At 40.7% G+C, this 16,742-nt stretch overlaps 1 protein-coding gene across 1 annotated transcript; it reads right to left on the reverse strand.

Moving 5' to 3' along the window:
• Positions 1 to 1,744: 1,744 nt before the first annotated feature.
• On the reverse strand, positions 1,745 to 15,553 carry LOC306751313 (thyrotropin receptor-like; the record flags this gene model as incomplete). Its single annotated transcript, XM_079234874.1, has 13 exons — positions 1,745 to 1,780; positions 1,960 to 2,073; positions 5,206 to 5,403; positions 5,480 to 6,560; positions 8,030 to 8,218; positions 8,425 to 8,502; positions 8,719 to 8,787; positions 11,085 to 11,162; positions 11,263 to 11,337; positions 11,471 to 11,545; positions 13,699 to 13,773; positions 15,233 to 15,304; positions 15,393 to 15,553. 13 exons carry the CDS (start codon positions 15,551 to 15,553, stop codon positions 1,745 to 1,747), a joined length of 2,301 nt encoding a protein of 766 aa, XP_079091000.1.
• Between the last annotated feature and the right edge of the window lie 1,189 nt (positions 15,554 to 16,742).

The raw sequence follows: 16,742 nt of genomic DNA on the forward strand, positions 1-16,742 counted from the left end.
CTCAGGTCTACTTTCAAGATCTTTGAACCGAATATCACATTCTATCTCAGCAGATGGAGTTCATCCAGTTCATCCGGATGTATTTTACGGAAGCGTAATGCATTCACTTTAGAGGACATTTTGAGCACCAAACTGTTCATTTCCCGTGCTCTGGGGAATTTTTATTCATCAATTTATGGTGGAAATGTCTTGGTGTATGGTGGCAGGGGACAATTTAAAAGATAAAAATATAATGCAATAAAGCTCTTAGAAATTCTATATAGTAATGTTTTCAAATGTTTATTCAGTTTTTCAAATTTTGTGTCTTTTGTTAGTTTTTAATTGTTCATGTGGCACCAATTCACTTTAATTAATTAGATTTAATGAATAAAACCCTCAACTGTAATAGCTAATATGTGTTGTGCAAGATTTCTGCTCATATTCAAAACTTTCTGCACGTTCCAAATACAACCCACATATCTGTGTTCTCTGAGTTTTAATTGTTTTAATAAAAAAAGTGATATTATGTGAATAAAGACATAAGATAATGAGGGCACCTTGGAGCACATTGGTTGGGACATGTTCATGTGCAAACCTACGCCCTAGATTCTTATTATACTTTTCAGTTGTCCAGTAAAGCTCATTCTGATCTGTTGGATCAGTTGATCCCATAAAACATGCTTCACAGTAGCAGTGTGCAGGGGGATCTATTGGCTGAAATGGAATATAACATTAGTATGTATGTTTCTTAATGAATGAGCTGTGTACATAGGAGTGGGTCCTCTTCATGGAGCCGGCTCACTGTTCATGCACAATGGCCAGACATTCAGGAACAGACCCCTGAGGTCAGTTTATATTCTTGGTCTTTGGCTGTGCCACTTTTTTATTTAAAAAATTGCCAGCATGGATGTTTAACCTATGACTCATGCAGCAAGAAGAAGATTTTTCTCAATGCGGTTTCATTTGTCTGGCCTTTCAGCTTCACTTTTCAATGCATTCTGGAAATCCCACCCCAAATAAGTGTTGTGTGAGAATTTACTGTGAAGGTAGGTGGAAGTACATGCGAGCGAATACATCGATAGTAACTGTGGCTATCTTGATGCCTCTGGTGCTCAATAATGATATAGACACAGGGTGTATTCCCTGACTTCGGTCTCACAGGCATTGTATACGCCCAAACTGTGTACTCTTACAAACAATCGCATCCTGTAGCTCATGGGATTTTGGGATTAGACAACCTCATGGTCCGGTTAGGGAACCTCAAGGCTGCTGAGAACTGTCTGAGTACTTGAGAGGAATAACTCCTGACAGTTCAAAGTCAGGGCTAAATGCCGGTACAGTAACACTGTGCCCTCTGCAGCCACACCCTTCCTTCCTTTGATGACATTGCAAATACAACTACTGGCATCAGATGCCATGATTTCAAAACACACTGCAGTGTGCTCAGACACCTGCTTCTCTGTTTTTTTAGTGGTTTAATAATTGTCCTTTTGATAATCTATAGTGTAGTCTTAATGTTCATTTCCTCTACACAGTAAGTAAGGGTTGGAACACTGCTGCTTTATCTTTGATTTAATTGCAAAGTCTCAGTATTTCTTTGTAGGTGTTGCAAATCTTAGCAAACGGTGCGAACCAGGAAGGGTCAGAAACTAGACATATATAAAATATTCAATAATCAGTGGATCCTAAAGGCTGAAGACCCGCAGAGACCAGCAGCAGCCGACCAGTATCGGCTTGACTCTAGTATCTCTTAATGATTTTGACATCAGGGTGTTGAATCCTTCTCTTCAGGTCCAGGGGCCTAAAGTCAGGAGCAATAAAGAGCAGTCTTTAAAGATGGCTCCTTCAAAGGGGACCTATTATACTAATTTTAAGGTTCATACTTGTATTTTCTATTAGTTAGCATGCTGTTATGTTAAAAAAAACACTTTATTCTTTTCATATTGTCTGCCTGCATAAGTAGGATATGCCTGTATTTACCCTCTTACTCTGGCCTGTCTCTTTAAGACCCTTCCTGGAAATGCCCCGGTCGCTCTGATTTGGACCCGGATGCTGGGCTCCTCCCTCTGAGCAGCTCTGCCCTGTAGAGACGCACTGCCGACAGACACGGGGGTTTAGCACCACTTCTACCGTGAATAATAACCTAAAAAAAAGCATTGATCAAAAACTAAACACAGCAAACGTGCCAGCAGATCACGGCTCCTCCTGTTAATAACTTGTGTATCTCTCTGTGGCATAAACTCAGTTTAAACATACATGCATTGGAAACTGGGAAATGCATTATCTTTGTACAGCCATGTGAGATACAGAGGAACATGTTAGCATGCTCTATGCATCATAAACAGAGTGGAAATAGATGTGAAACAGAAGTCAGTTTATTGCCTTATTTATGCTATAATTCATATTGGCATCAGTCTTGGACTGAAACAGATGCATGTCCATGAGTAAAGGTCGAGCCTCAGGTCACTCAGATCTCCTGTCAAACATGACAGATTCACTGTGACATTAAACTGTTATGTCATAACATCAAGGTGCATGACAAAGAGGAAAGTTATAGTTCACATCATCAATGTTGGGATCTAGCAAGAGCGGGTTTGGTTAGTAGCAAGTATGACAATTAAATTGACAATAATATAATTATGTATATCAATAGAACTGTTGTATAAATAATAACGGGGCACCAATTACCAAACTGTGGATAAAGTCTCAAAAGTGGTGTTCACTCAAAATGTCAATGTTAACGGTGACTGTGATCAGTGGTGAGCACGTCGTCCTTCAATCAGAGGAGCGGTGGTTCGATCCCCGGCTCAGTTAGTCGATGTGTCCTTGGACAAGACACACACCAAATTGCCAAGGTGGCACCTTGCATGGTAGCTCCTCCCATCAGTGTATGAATGGGTGAACGATGACATAGTGTTTAATAGCTTTGAGTGGTCCAGAGACTAAAGCACCAATTACCATTTAAAGTACTATTCCACATTTATTAACAGTGAAGGTTTGACTATACGACCATCACAGACAAAATTATCAATCAACAAACATCTATAATGCAATTACAAATCATATAATTACACACATAATACCTAAAAGCAACAAGCAATGACGTGATGAGTGTTTGTGTGTGTTTGTAGAAGAGGAGAAAGAGCAAGATGGCGGACGTAGTCACGCAAAGTGGTTACGTCATCCGAGACTTACGATTGGAGGCTGCGCTTACACACAATGTGTGTATGAAACACACATTAGTTAATTTGCTCACTGCCGTCCCTCCTGACGTCTACTTCACTGGACCGGGACCTCTTGTCCCAGTGCAGCTTTCCTCTGGTGGACCCTGCTCTTGTTAAGGCTCCAGGTTTAAAAGGGTCTGTTTTTCCTGATCCGATGTGAGGTCCCGGGACAGGGATGTCATGTGTACAGATTGTAAAGCCCTCCGAGGCAAACTTGTATTTATGATGTTGGGCTGTATAAAATAAACTGAATTGAATTGTTTAGGAACTAGAATAACCATTCAGAACTATATTGATGTTATGCATACAGTAGTACTTAACTTTTTACAACCATGAATACACTTCACTACTTTCATATGATGAACTTTCAGGACTACTTGCTTTAAATGCAGATTATATATTTATTGCAGGATTATCAGCATGGGCATAGCAACAGCTCAATTATTCACATCATTTGATAACACTACCGATAACATAACATTAATTTACTACTGAGCCGAGGCTGGATGAAGAGTCCTCCTGGTGGTGGTCGAGGGGGAACTGACCCGTCCGGTCTTAGCGGGACACCCGACTCCTCCTGCCAGGAATAGAAGTACCGTCTGTGATCCTCCGGACTCCAGACAAAGTCACTGAAAACAGAATCCTTTCAATCCTTGTGGTTTCAGCAGGGGGACATGAGAACCTGGGTTGGTATCCTCTGAGCCGGGAGCAGAGACAGAGTCCTCCCATGCTCGTGCTGGACGATGTCCTCAGCTGAGTGTCAGGCAATGTCCAATTAGAATCCGCTCTCGATGCTTTGAGTCTTCTCTTCTTCTCTTCCAGCTGAGTGTCATCCCCCCCTCCCTCTCATCCCCCTAACAGTTGCTCAATGACATCATTCTTCATCACAGTTTAACACACACACATTTGGACTTCAGCAGGATACACTCTGCTTGTTAGAACAAGAGGAGCTTGATTACTTTACTGGTCCTTCCTGAGCCGATCGTATGAGGAAACGTTTCACAGTTTCCACCCGTTCAGTCATTTCAGTCCACAGAACTATATAGAAGTATTAAACGCTGCTAAGGTTTGTCCTTTTTTTTTTTTTTTAAAGCAAAGAGTATTTAGCAAAGTTATGGATTTCAGCTGAAAGGCATTGGCCTTCATGCACAAGCGAAAGAGTCTTTTATTTCCTCATTCAATTAAATGGTGTGTTTTAATGCAAATAACCACTGTATATAACCTGTAACAAAGTAAAAGTTGATTATAATACATATTTTAGTTAATTAACTATAGACCTATTCAAAATATTCTGGTTAATTATTGTGAAAACCATGAAACTATAATTAAAGAAACTGAGCAAATCCAGACATTTATTTTGACTCTATGTCATTACTAGCCAAACCTACATGTTTGCACCTGGAAAGACAGCTCTCTACTGTGCTCTGTGTTCTTTTATGAATATAAATACTCACTAACATTCTATAATATATTCATGGTGTTGCACTTGGTTGTACCGTCAAAAATGGACCACGCCTTCACACGCCTGACCAAACACTATGTATAGTGGGTAACATGTGATGGTGCTTGTTTGGAATGTTCAGAGGACGTTGTCACGCAATCCGACCGCCTTTTCATTTGAAGCCTTTACTTTCTCACGCTAGTATCTCTGAGTTCTCCTCATCTTTACAGTTTTAGACACATTTTCACTCATCTTTCCCCTACAGATGAAGCCTAAACGTTTGCTGTCATTACCTAAAGATTATTATTTATCATTATTTTGGAAGAGATAGCTAGCAGAGATAGCCAGGCAAACTGATACAAGACATTAATGGATCACACATTTTAAGAGGCCACGGTATACTGTGTAATGGTTACATTCTGTGAGTTGGTATAAGGACTTCTAAGAAAAATTACAATTATTGTTTTTTAAATCTATGACTATAAGAAAAAAAAAATACTAATAATTACTAAATAATTAAAAGCAATTTGGGGACATCTTGTAGCTTGGCATTTCATGTACTTGAACATTGTGGGATATGGGTGCTGGGCTGTAGGGCAGGATACTGACAAGTTGGCTCCGGTAGAGGTGTGCTTGCCGCTGGCACAGCCCCATCCGGCTCAGCAACATCAGGATGTCTCTGTGAAATGCCTTCGTCAGGATAGCATAAAAGAATGGGTGCGCACAAGAGTTGAGAGGATAGAAAAGCACCAGCAGCACCTATGGAGAGAAATATTAATCAGACTTTATTTCAAAAAGAAAAGTAATTGGATTGAACCTCAAGACAGAGTCACACCTTGGAATCTGTGATGGTCATCAATGGTTGGTGGAGGACCGCAGACAAGCCATAGAAGCAAATGGGAGCCAGACACAGAAAGTTGGTGAAAATGAGAACAGCCATGCGTTTGGCCATGCTGGTATCGCATCTGCTGGACTGGTGCTGGGGATTGTGCACCATGCAGTAGATGTGGAGGTAACATAAGCACACCACTATGAAAGCAATGACATTAAGCATCAGCACAGAGACCACATAGGCCCGAGCAGCGGTTGTCTCGGTGTCCATGGGTAAGCAGATGCTCACTTTCTGGTAACTGCTCACACTAACCAATGGAAGCACCGCTAGGACAACACACAGCAACCAGCCGGCGAGCATCAGCACAGCTGCGTGGCGTAACCGGATTTTTCGGTCTGCCCTCATTGCGTAGAAGATAGCATGCCAGCGCTGAAGGCTGATTAAAGTTAATGTGTACACAGATAGCTCGCTGGCAAACACTGATATTGTCCCTGCTAGGTTGCAGCCGCCTGCTGTTTGCCAGGCAATGGCATAGTGGTAATAATGGGAGCGTGTGTAGAGGTCGACAGACGCAAGGAGCAGTAAGTATATCCCCATACAAAAGTCTGCAAACGCCAGGTGACCCATGAGGAAACGGGTAACGGAGAACTTCTGTTGGCTGGTCAGCAGGATGAACATCACCAGGAAGTTGGCTGAAATGGCCAACGGACTGACCACCCAGACCAACACCCTCAGGAAGCCTTGACTCATCACATCCTCACAGGGGTTCAGGGCATCTGGCACAGGGGTGCACACGAGTCCATGATGATCTATGTGAGGTTCATCACACAGAGCAAAGTCAAAACCGTCATTGGGATGCTCTGTAGGTAACTCCACGTAAAACAAATGCTCATTCTGAGACTGTTCAGTTGGGCAAATAGGGCTGTTACAGTTATTATTGAGATTCCGGCCTTCGGCAGTTTGGAGACCAACGCTGTCGTTCAGATGATGGTCGAGTGTGCGTCCCTGAGAGAGAGCTGCAGAGGATTCCTGCAGCTCTCCCAGAGCAGTCCGGGTCAGGTTGCAAATAACTGCTTCAGAGTTTCTTGAACACAGATGATGCGGATTATTAGTTATTATTATTATTAATTAGTTATTATTATTAGTCAGAGATTGCATTACTTTTCTTTTCTTAGATGCATGCGAATGTTGAAATATTATACTACAAAGTGTTTTGACACCAGAAAGTTTCTACGGGATCAAAAATGGATTTGTAGCTAATTTGTAATCACATTATTAATGACATGTCAGACCCCATATGAAGAAAAAACACCTGTCAGAGGCCACCAGCAGCAACTCCCTGACAAACTAGTGAAGGGCTCTTTCTTATTGTTAACACACATGTACGTTTACACAGATAAAACAAACAACTAGGTCCATAATCTGACAGATTGTGTATATATTATATATATATATATATAAATAGATTAAAAAAAACAAATAGAATGTCAAGTAATAAAGCAGATACATTTGATATTTATTCCATTCCATTTTTCAAACCGTTTATCCTATTTCGGGGTCGCGGGGCGCTGGAGCCGATCACAGCTGACATCGGGCGAAGGCATGGCACACATTTGATATTATCAAAAGTTATGTTTTACTTTAGGTTAACAAACAGGGAAACGGGCCAATGTTGCAAAAAAATAGAAGAATAACCAAAAATCATAATTATCACAATGGTCAAAGATCAGCAATCTGTCACAGTGCAGTTCCTCCCTCTCACTTAATCAGTTCATCAGTTCACCTGTTGGCCACACCTGTCAGCTCCATCACTCTCACCTGTTCACTCTGCTGCACCTGTTCCCTCGAGTATTTAAGTTCCAGCTTCACTCATTGCCAGATTGATCGCCGTATTAATGCCAGACTCTCCAGCTACAGTCCTCCGGGTTCTCCGGGTTCTCCGGGTTCTCCGGGTTCTCCGGGTTCTCCGGGTTCTCCGGGTTCTCTGTGTTCTGCCTGGCGATCCAGCACTTCTCCCCCCAGGACGAACCTGCCTGTTTGCACTTCTCCACCTCGCCTCTGTCTGGTAAACACCATCATATTCTGTCCCCGACCCCGTGATTCCTTCTGCCGTGTCCGTTTCCCCTGTGTGTTCTGCTGGAATACATCTCTGTTCAAAACCCATCATTCAGTCATATTGCGTTTGAGTCGTCCCCCCTACACAATCACAAAAAAAAAGATATTTTCTTTTTGATCTCATGTCTAGTGTTTGATATTTCAGTTAAAGGAGCTCATTCACCTTTATTTGTATGGTTGCCTAGAGCTGCTGCTGGCACTCTCTAGGTAGATGTTTGAGGGCATCAATTGTTGATAAAGTGCACAACAATTCACATGATTTTTTCCCAGTACCTGAATTCTTTGAAATCACTCTAGATTGACCCAGATTGTGTGAGTAGCCCAATACATGCACTACAGCGTGGGCCTGAGGGCCGCTTGGTATGTCGAGGACAGATGCTTGACAGAAAGAATTACAGTGGGAAAATATTTCTCAACGCTTTCAATTCTCTTACTTACCCTCTCCATCTTTTCAACATTTTGAGGCCGCAACAATGGCTTGGGAAGGTCAATTCAGCACTTTGTAAATGTAGAAAGGCCCTAAAGGGGGGCAGCACTTTGAGGCTCCAAGTGTTTTTAGCTTTGAGCGTTTCAATGGTCTCCAGACCCATTGAAGGAAGAGAGCTAACTTTGGTTTCTGAAAGGTCACTGGAAGGACAAATAGTTCAGATCATTCATTTGGATACAAAGCTGAGGCAGTTCCTGTATTTAACCTCCGAATCTACAGCAGTTCCAAAAAGATTTGATTTGATGTTTGACTATTATTTGACAAGAATACATAAAGTAAACGTATATTTTATTGTTCAAAGAAGAACACCAATTCCTCCTCTTGCTAATTCTCTCCCTTCACTCACAAGTGTGTTGGGCCGTGAATCACGCCGTAAAATGCTAATTCATCTATTCGTTCCAGATCCACGTTCCTGTGAAGATACCTGGAGAATAGAGAATAGATTAGGGGCCAATGTAATGTGGCCAACATTGTTCCGTTTTTTTCTACAAACATAACTCAAAATATTTTGTTGAACACAATAGAATTGATAAAGAGAACGAAAAAGAAAGTTGTTAAGTTAAATATTGCTCAGTTCTATCCTCTGTGTTGACTTTGAGCTTTTGTTTTTGTTTTACTGCAACTATTCAAGATGACATACACTTCCTCCAGTCTGCTCCCATTGAAGGCATATTGCTGGATCTCTTTCACGCCATTGCTATTCAGCCTGCTAAAAAGAGAGAAAAAGAGAATATATCCTTGGTAGAAACATTGTAGAAACGTAATAACTGTGCATTTTGTAATAACTACACATGATGTAATAAGTTAAATAGAATAACAGCTCATAATGTAACAACCAGCACATACTGTAAGAAATCCATGAGTGCAACTTCATAACCATTTTGTGCATACTGTTATTACATTATGAGAAAAGTATTAAATGATAAACTCAGCAAAACAGTCTCCTGTTTTACTCTGCAAACTCCCTGGTACCCAAGAAGACAAACTATTTCAAACTCATTTTGGATCACTGCATCCTAAACTGGTTAACCATCAAGCGGTTACCGGAAATGGTTCACCACTATCATAATTATTATAATTATTTATTCACAACTTTGTCTCTGTTTATTATCTGCTTATTGCTGAGGATTGAATATGGTCGTAAAAAAAGAGAAAGATGGGGTCGTAAACCTTACTTTGGTCTATACGTCATAAATGGTTTGGGGTTAAGACAATCAGACATGAGGTTTTGTCTCTCAGCACCATAGCGACGGACAAACAGTTTTCTGGAAGACGTTTCAAGAATCAAGATGGTCATCATCCACATTATGACGTTTCAATATTCTTCATCTTATTATTCTTTGGTATTCATCTTCTTCTTGCATTTAGCAGGCACCACCCATAGAGTCCAGTAGAGGGCGAAGTTACTAATATTGTATTCCAATTCTATAAGCACAGGCAGAGCCCTCCACAGGACTTTATTGGGAATACAAAGGGCCCCTTTTGTATTTCCATATATTGTATAATAATATCGTACGCTTCGCAGTTACATTATCAGTTGCTACTTACGTGCGATGTGGAGTTAAAACACAAAGCAATGCTGTTCAAGCCTTTCAACACCAGCTTTCTATTTCACAGTATACCGGAGTTGTGGTATCTGGTGATGTGTCTTACGTCAACCAGCCAGATGTTCCAGATAAAAAGAAACTTGGTGAGAAGAAGGATTAAAGTAAAACAAAGAAACTAATAGACAGTAAAGAAAGACATGGTTAGTGTAGCTTTTCCTCGTTAGAGGGCTCTGAAAGATTAGACTAAGGGCAAATAAGGATGTCATGTTGCCGTTGGACAGGTTGGTGCTTGTAAAGCACGAAAGCTGTGCCGTTCCAAATGCACACAGTCTGTATAATAACTCTCACTGCCAGAAGAGAGGCACAGGTATTGTTTAAGAAGTTTTGTGATTTAATAGGTTAGGCCGAATAAGTTAGGCTTTTTTTTTTAAATGAAAATAAAAACTATAAAAATGTACACACTGTACAAGTCTAAATATTCCAGTCGCACCCCCAGGCAGAGTGTGTTTGAGTTTCATCAGACTGGAAGCATCTTTCCAATGACTCTATCTGGCGCTGTTGAACTACTTTGTTTGGAGCGAGAGCTTCTGGCGCTTAAAGGTTCTGGGCACTGCGGGTGATTCTCAGCCAGGCTCTTCCTAAGTTTTACCAGGAATGGATCCTGTGCTCTGCATAGTTCTCTGCAGCCCCGGTTGTTTTTGCAGACCTTGCCACAAAATGTATCTTTCACCCATTGTCAATGCTTTGTTTGCCATGGCCATGTTTAGTAGTTTCCTGCTATCTCTGTGGCTATATCTGTCTGTAACCTTCTTGAGTTTCTCTTTGGGGAAGATGTACTTGCTGCTACCTCTCAGTGGTGGAGCGGATCAGCCTTAAATCAGAGGGTCAGCGGTTCAATCCCTGCTCCGCTATTCGTTGTCGATGTGTTCGGGCAAGACATTAACCCCAAATTGCTCCCATAGCTGTGCCTACAGTGCATGAATGGGGATTGTCAACAACTAAAGTTGCCAGGTCTCTGCACATGCAGCAGGTAATGGGCCTTAACAGTTTTCTAGCATTAGCCTCATAGCAGAATTAGCTTCAGGTGCCTATTTTTTGGCAAAATTGAGCTTTTGCCCACATCATATATTATTTCATTGTTTATTATTTGTCACAACAAACTTTTGCATCACCTTTTGGACACTACATTGACTAGAAGCTAGAAGTCTATGCTGCATCCTGTCTGACTTGACAGAAGCAAATACAGATTTTAGAATTATGCCTTGACATTACTTAACCTTTGTTTAAAAGTTTAAAAAAGTAATTCTATGTAAGTAGCTAATAAACAAAGTAAGCGCTATCAGATGCCTATCAAATCACACATTAAAGCTGTCGGTGAAAATCAGCAAAAACAACTATAGAATTTCAATTCCAGTCGGTCTGACATTTGAGTCATCGTTAAACTATAAATCATACTTACATGGTCAAAGTTTTCTCAGATATTCCAATGAAAGAATTAGCAGGTATAACTTGTAGGAAGACATTTTCCACTATCTCCCTGTCAGAAAGGTATGGACATAAAATACTTTACACCAAGATATTGTACATTTTAGCAAAACAATTGACATTACAGGTACGTAGATTTAAATGGTACATACAAAATAAAATCATCTTTGCTGGACTGAATATATTGCAGCCCAGGAAAGGAGGCGAGGCCTGTGTTGGTGATCCCACTGTATTGAGAAAAATCTCATTCAGCAGCCAGTTCATGGGGCACATAGAAATTATACAATGTTTCCTATCGTGAAAATATGATAAGTTATGATACACAAGGATTAAAAATGGGAAACATGTAATTGTACTTACAGGTACTTTAAATTAGGCAGATTTTTAAATGCCTCGTGGTCGATGTATGACAGTCTTTTGATACCAATTAGTTGTCTATTGGAGACACACACACACACACACACACACACACACACACTTAGTTCTTAGTTCAACATAATAATTGAATATGTAGTTGGTCAAGACATATGAAGTTATATATATATATATAGTCATCCATAATTAAGGGGCGTGGACACGTTGAGTGACAGGTTACTACCATAGCGTCGCGACCATGGTATTGTTCAACATTTACTAAAAGACACTCAGGAGTCGGCTGCCCATTTTTTCCAGAGGGCACATCTTGTTCTAAATATAGAACGATATATATCTATTGTGCAGGACAACAATAGACTTCATGGGTTCATGTTTTAGTTGCGCTTTTTGTAGTTCTTCTTTTCGTCATGGCAGACCTACGTCAGTGACATCTGCCGTCACATCATACTTATGCAGCCTAGTGAAAGTGTAGTTGGATTATCTAAACTCTGTGGTTGTTTTTTCCTAACTCCTCATGGATTCTCCTTCACTTCTTTCCTTGACCCCATGACGTCGTCCATAGAGGTCAAGGAAAAGTGGTTATGGATAGACATTAGGAGGTCAATTTTGAACTTTTTGACTGCAGGCCCAGTCTACTGGAGCTTGTTAAGAAGAATATGATATACTTCCTGAATCCAGGTGTGTAAAGCTTAGAGACCTACACAAGAAGACTGTAATTGGGCTTCTTCAAAGTATTGAATTAAGGGTCTGATTACCGATGTAAATGAGTTTTGGATTTTTCATATTTTCACTTTGTCATTATGGGTGGGAAAAAAAAATAGCAATTTTATCCATTTTAAACTACATGTACAATCAAATAAAGTGTCACGGTTACGGCAGTGACGGGCTCTTTCACTGGGTTTTCCCTGTCTTTCCCTTTCCATGTTTGGTCTGTCTCCCCATGTGTGACGGTGACTGTTTGATGGAGCACACCTGCCTGTCATCACTCATCAGACTCTGTACGTCTACCCCGGGTCTCCAGTCACTCATGGCCAGATCGTTCAATCTGCTACAGTAGTGTGCGCTTTTGTTCTCGCTCTGATTCAGTCTGTTACTCCAGCGATATTTCCTGTTATTGTTGCTCTTGAGTAATTGTTTGTCTCCCTGTGTTCCAGAAACCGGTTCTCTGCCTGCCTGTCTCATCAGCCAGGCCATCTTCCTTTCAGCCGCTCTGCACGCCACACCATCCACCACTCTCTGGCCAGTATAACAATGGACTTCTGCAGGAACGAGGCGGTGAGTCTATGAAGACTACGCTTTGGGGCGAATCCAGAAGAGGATTGTGCAGCTTTTGTGATAAACCGTCTAATTCGCAAATCCAATGCACCCCCAACTGCACTGCCAAGCATGAATAGTCTCGGTGCTTCTGAGCTATTTGCATGTATATACATTAGGAAATATTCATACATTGGGTGCAAAATTGGCCCATTCTTAATGAGCCTCATTGCAAAAACAGCCCAATTCGAAATGATTAGCACTAATGGCCATACACACTTACAGTGAAATGATTGCCTTCTTCAGAGAGTTGGCAGTCTGAATCAAATGGGTTGTCACGTTCAGACTTGCCAGTGATCATAGCATATGAAAGCTGGGGTTGGTAATGTTGAGAAACTAGCAAGTGCATGTTAGAGTTAAACAATTCCCCGACTGGAAAAACCCTGCCCAGTGTTGCCAACTCTTTTCCATTGAGAGTAGCAAGCAACACTGGCTCCAAAAGTCTCTAATTTAGCAAGAAAGTAGCAAAGTCGGCACCACCGACAGCCCGTCCCTTCAGGCCCCTCTCCAAACCACTCCCTCCAAATGATCACTAGAAAGTACACGCATCGTAAACTTAAACAAGGCTATTATTAGTAATCACAGCTGCCAGCCTAGCAGCTTGTGGAAGACGCCGATGTCTCACAGTGAGTGCATGCATGCAGACAGGCAGGTCATTAGTAAAAGAGGCAGAAAGCCCGTTCACTCATTTCATTCGGCTTAAATAATGTGTAATGCTGTAATATCATTAGCGCAATATATTTTGTGAATCAGACCTTGAGAAGAGGCCAGATAGTGGTTCAAAGTGATGCACAGTAATAACAATATATCCATTCTTTGTGAATTCACCCATATGTGTATTCATTGATACTTGGGAGGCGTCATTTTAAGTCAAGTCGCACTGCTCAAAGGTTACATACATGTGGTTGACCCTGGGCAGGTTGTGGAAAGAATGCCTCTCAAGATATCTTATAGTATCATCATCAGAGATCTCTCTGGAAAAAAAACACAGACAAAATGCAATCAGGACACTAACACTATATCTGGATTTGCAGTGATTTGCTCTTATTGGGTCTCATGCAACAACTTGTACAAATTCAACTATCATTATTCCAATCATTAAAAAGGAAAAGCAGCAGGTGTGAACATTCAGTATCAGAAGCTTGCGTAGCATAGAAGTGCTAACGCTAGTGAATGATGTGCTAATGTACTCTGCTAATGTTCACAGGATTTTACATTGAGACGTAGTGCTTTAGAAACGTAAATCTCCTTCCAACCTCCCGGGATGTCACTACTACACATGCCCCAGTCATGTCTAACGACAAGTGCAAAAAAGACCAGTCTGAATATAAAAATAATCTGAAACAATTCTATGTTTATGGAGCACAGCAACATATTTGAAGGATCCTGGTGGGAGCTGGCCTGTGCTATACATTAGCTAGTTTGCATCCAACGGGTGGAACTTACTGAAGGGTACATTGTTCTTATTCTCTTACAAATGAACAATGTTTACTAATAATTCAGGCCTACCTTACAAGAATAAAGCAAAGTCTGTCTTTCTCTAAAGTTTGATTTAGGAATAAAAAGGTATTCATTTGAATTCATTTGGAGTTCATGATGGTAATGTATCATTTGGTATTCGATTGTGTTCATGGTAGAATATTACGATTCAGTCACTTAAGAAGACACGTTTGTTAATGACAAGTTTGTACAGTTGTGCAACACAATCTGATTGCAAAACCTCGGAAAAAAAAGTAAGAGGTTTAGGATCTTGCAAGCGGCCAATTATGTTTTTCAGTCAACAGTAAATAAAGACAACCACTCTTACTCATTGTTATAGTGGAATAATCAATAGCTTAATAGTACATTATTTGTGATTAATTACAAATTAGAAAGTCAAGTGTTTCATTCCAAATATAACAAGCATCAACAAAACTAACAGATGGATGTATACTTTAATTGCGAACACTTCCTAACTATGCAGTGGAAGTGGCACGTTAACATTAATGCTTTTTACTGACTTGGGAGTTTGTTTAAACCTGTATCATCATCATCATCATCATCATCATCATCCTCATCACATAAATGCTGGTGTTTGTTGGATCTATCGTTAGCTATGTCTTCCTCCCCCAATTCATTAAGTAATCACAAATGTCTCAACATCTACTGTCAACTATGGGATGATTTGCCAAAATTAAAATGCAGCTATTGTAATTTAAACTAGTGATATGACAGCAAGCAAAGTGTGACCCCAAATTATTATGATTCATTGTGTTTTTCTACAGTCTGTCAAGACTCCACTGTGTTAAGTAACATGTGCAGTGTAGGTGTTTTATTTGCTGGTTTAAATGTTGTATTTCATTTATAGTTGTTCTTTTTGATAAGTGATACTTTTTGTTCTTTCCCATTTTGCTGGTTTGAAAGAAAAGTGTAAGGGACAAAGGATACTCTTACATGTGAACAATGTTGGCCAAGTTGGAGAAAGCATTCTGAGGAAGAGACGACAGTTTGGTCCCCACAAGCCACCTGAAATATAAATACTCCGTATTGTGATGTTCAGTCTTCAACAGAACGTCACAAGCTGAACTCTGAATTGAAAGATGTGGTTACTTACACCTCCTTTGTGCTGGAATGGAATACAGGCATGATCTCAGCTCCAACACAGGACACACTGTAGCTGTCCCAGTCACACTGACAATGAGTCGGACAATATTCCAGGAGAGTGACCTCGAAAGTACTGAAAATGAAAACAACTAGATTCAAATCCGGCTTCATTGTAAAAGTGGTATTCGGGGACGGAGAGCCGGTTACGCTGCACAGTGAGGGAGGTTTAGGAAGAGGCTGGGCTGTCTTGGATCTTTGCCAACACTGCAAGTGTAGCAAGATTACACACTGGTACTTCTGGTCAAGACCTTCAAAATAAAAACCTAATTGATGAACATGAGTAACACAAATGATGTCAGCAAAAGTGACATAACATTTGCCTCACAGTATACTGTCCAAGACTGCAGTAAGAAGAGGGAAGCCGGACTGTGTTTACATCAATGATGCTTGGTCCTCAAACCTAATCAAAGTTGATCAAATGCTAAGATGCAGATCATATTATGTCATAACATTCACCAGCAGAGCAGAGGATACGCTGGCTGCAGCACGATAATAAATTACCCCAAAGCATTAAAAAGTATGAATAAAAAAACACCAGTAACATTGGGGCTTATCAATAGCTCGGTCTTCAATAATGTTGCACTGGTGCTGAGTTTACTACTGAGTTTCTATTTCTGTATTCAGGTAATGTAAAAGCGCTAGAGCCAATGTTTGTTTTGTTTGTTCTGGGCTGCTATAGGAACGTAGATCATAATTATGCATATATACTCCTTTTCTGCAAATGAATGTTTCCCCCTGAATGTTGTTCAAGATGCTCCACGTTGTCTTTCGCCTGATGGTTGAAGCAAGGCAGTTGTCTCCTGTTGGATGTATGAAGAAGCTAATGCTAGTTTTAGTTTTAGTCCTTCAGTCAGCTCATGTTAGGAAATGCCTCCATCTTCTGGTGTAGCTAGTAACCTCATTTCTTTTTTGTGGATTTATTTCTACATTTCTGCTCTGGTACGAATTGGTAAACATGGCGTAAACAAAACGGAGGGGAGTCACACATTTCACATCCTACAAACAGACAGGAAATGATTAATTTCACGTGTACTGGATCCACAAATGCATATTGATCACTTTATATGCAAACCTACACCACTTTGATATGATGTGAAAATGAAATGCATATTTAGGGACTACATCCTCCCTCTCCTCTCTGGGCAGTTTGGTGCCGTTTGGCCCGGCAGGTCTGGCTGGTTGGTCGGTCGTGGCGGTGATGGTCTCAGAGTCCGCTGCAAATAATCCACACACGTTCTTTTCAGATGTTGATCAATGTGTTCTTTCATATGCCATTAGTGATAAACATGGGAAAAAAACT

Source organism: Taurulus bubalis, assembly GCF_910589615.1.
Source record: "Taurulus bubalis genome assembly, chromosome: 19".
Classification (NCBI taxonomy): Eukaryota; Metazoa; Chordata; class Actinopteri; order Perciformes; family Cottidae; genus Taurulus; species Taurulus bubalis.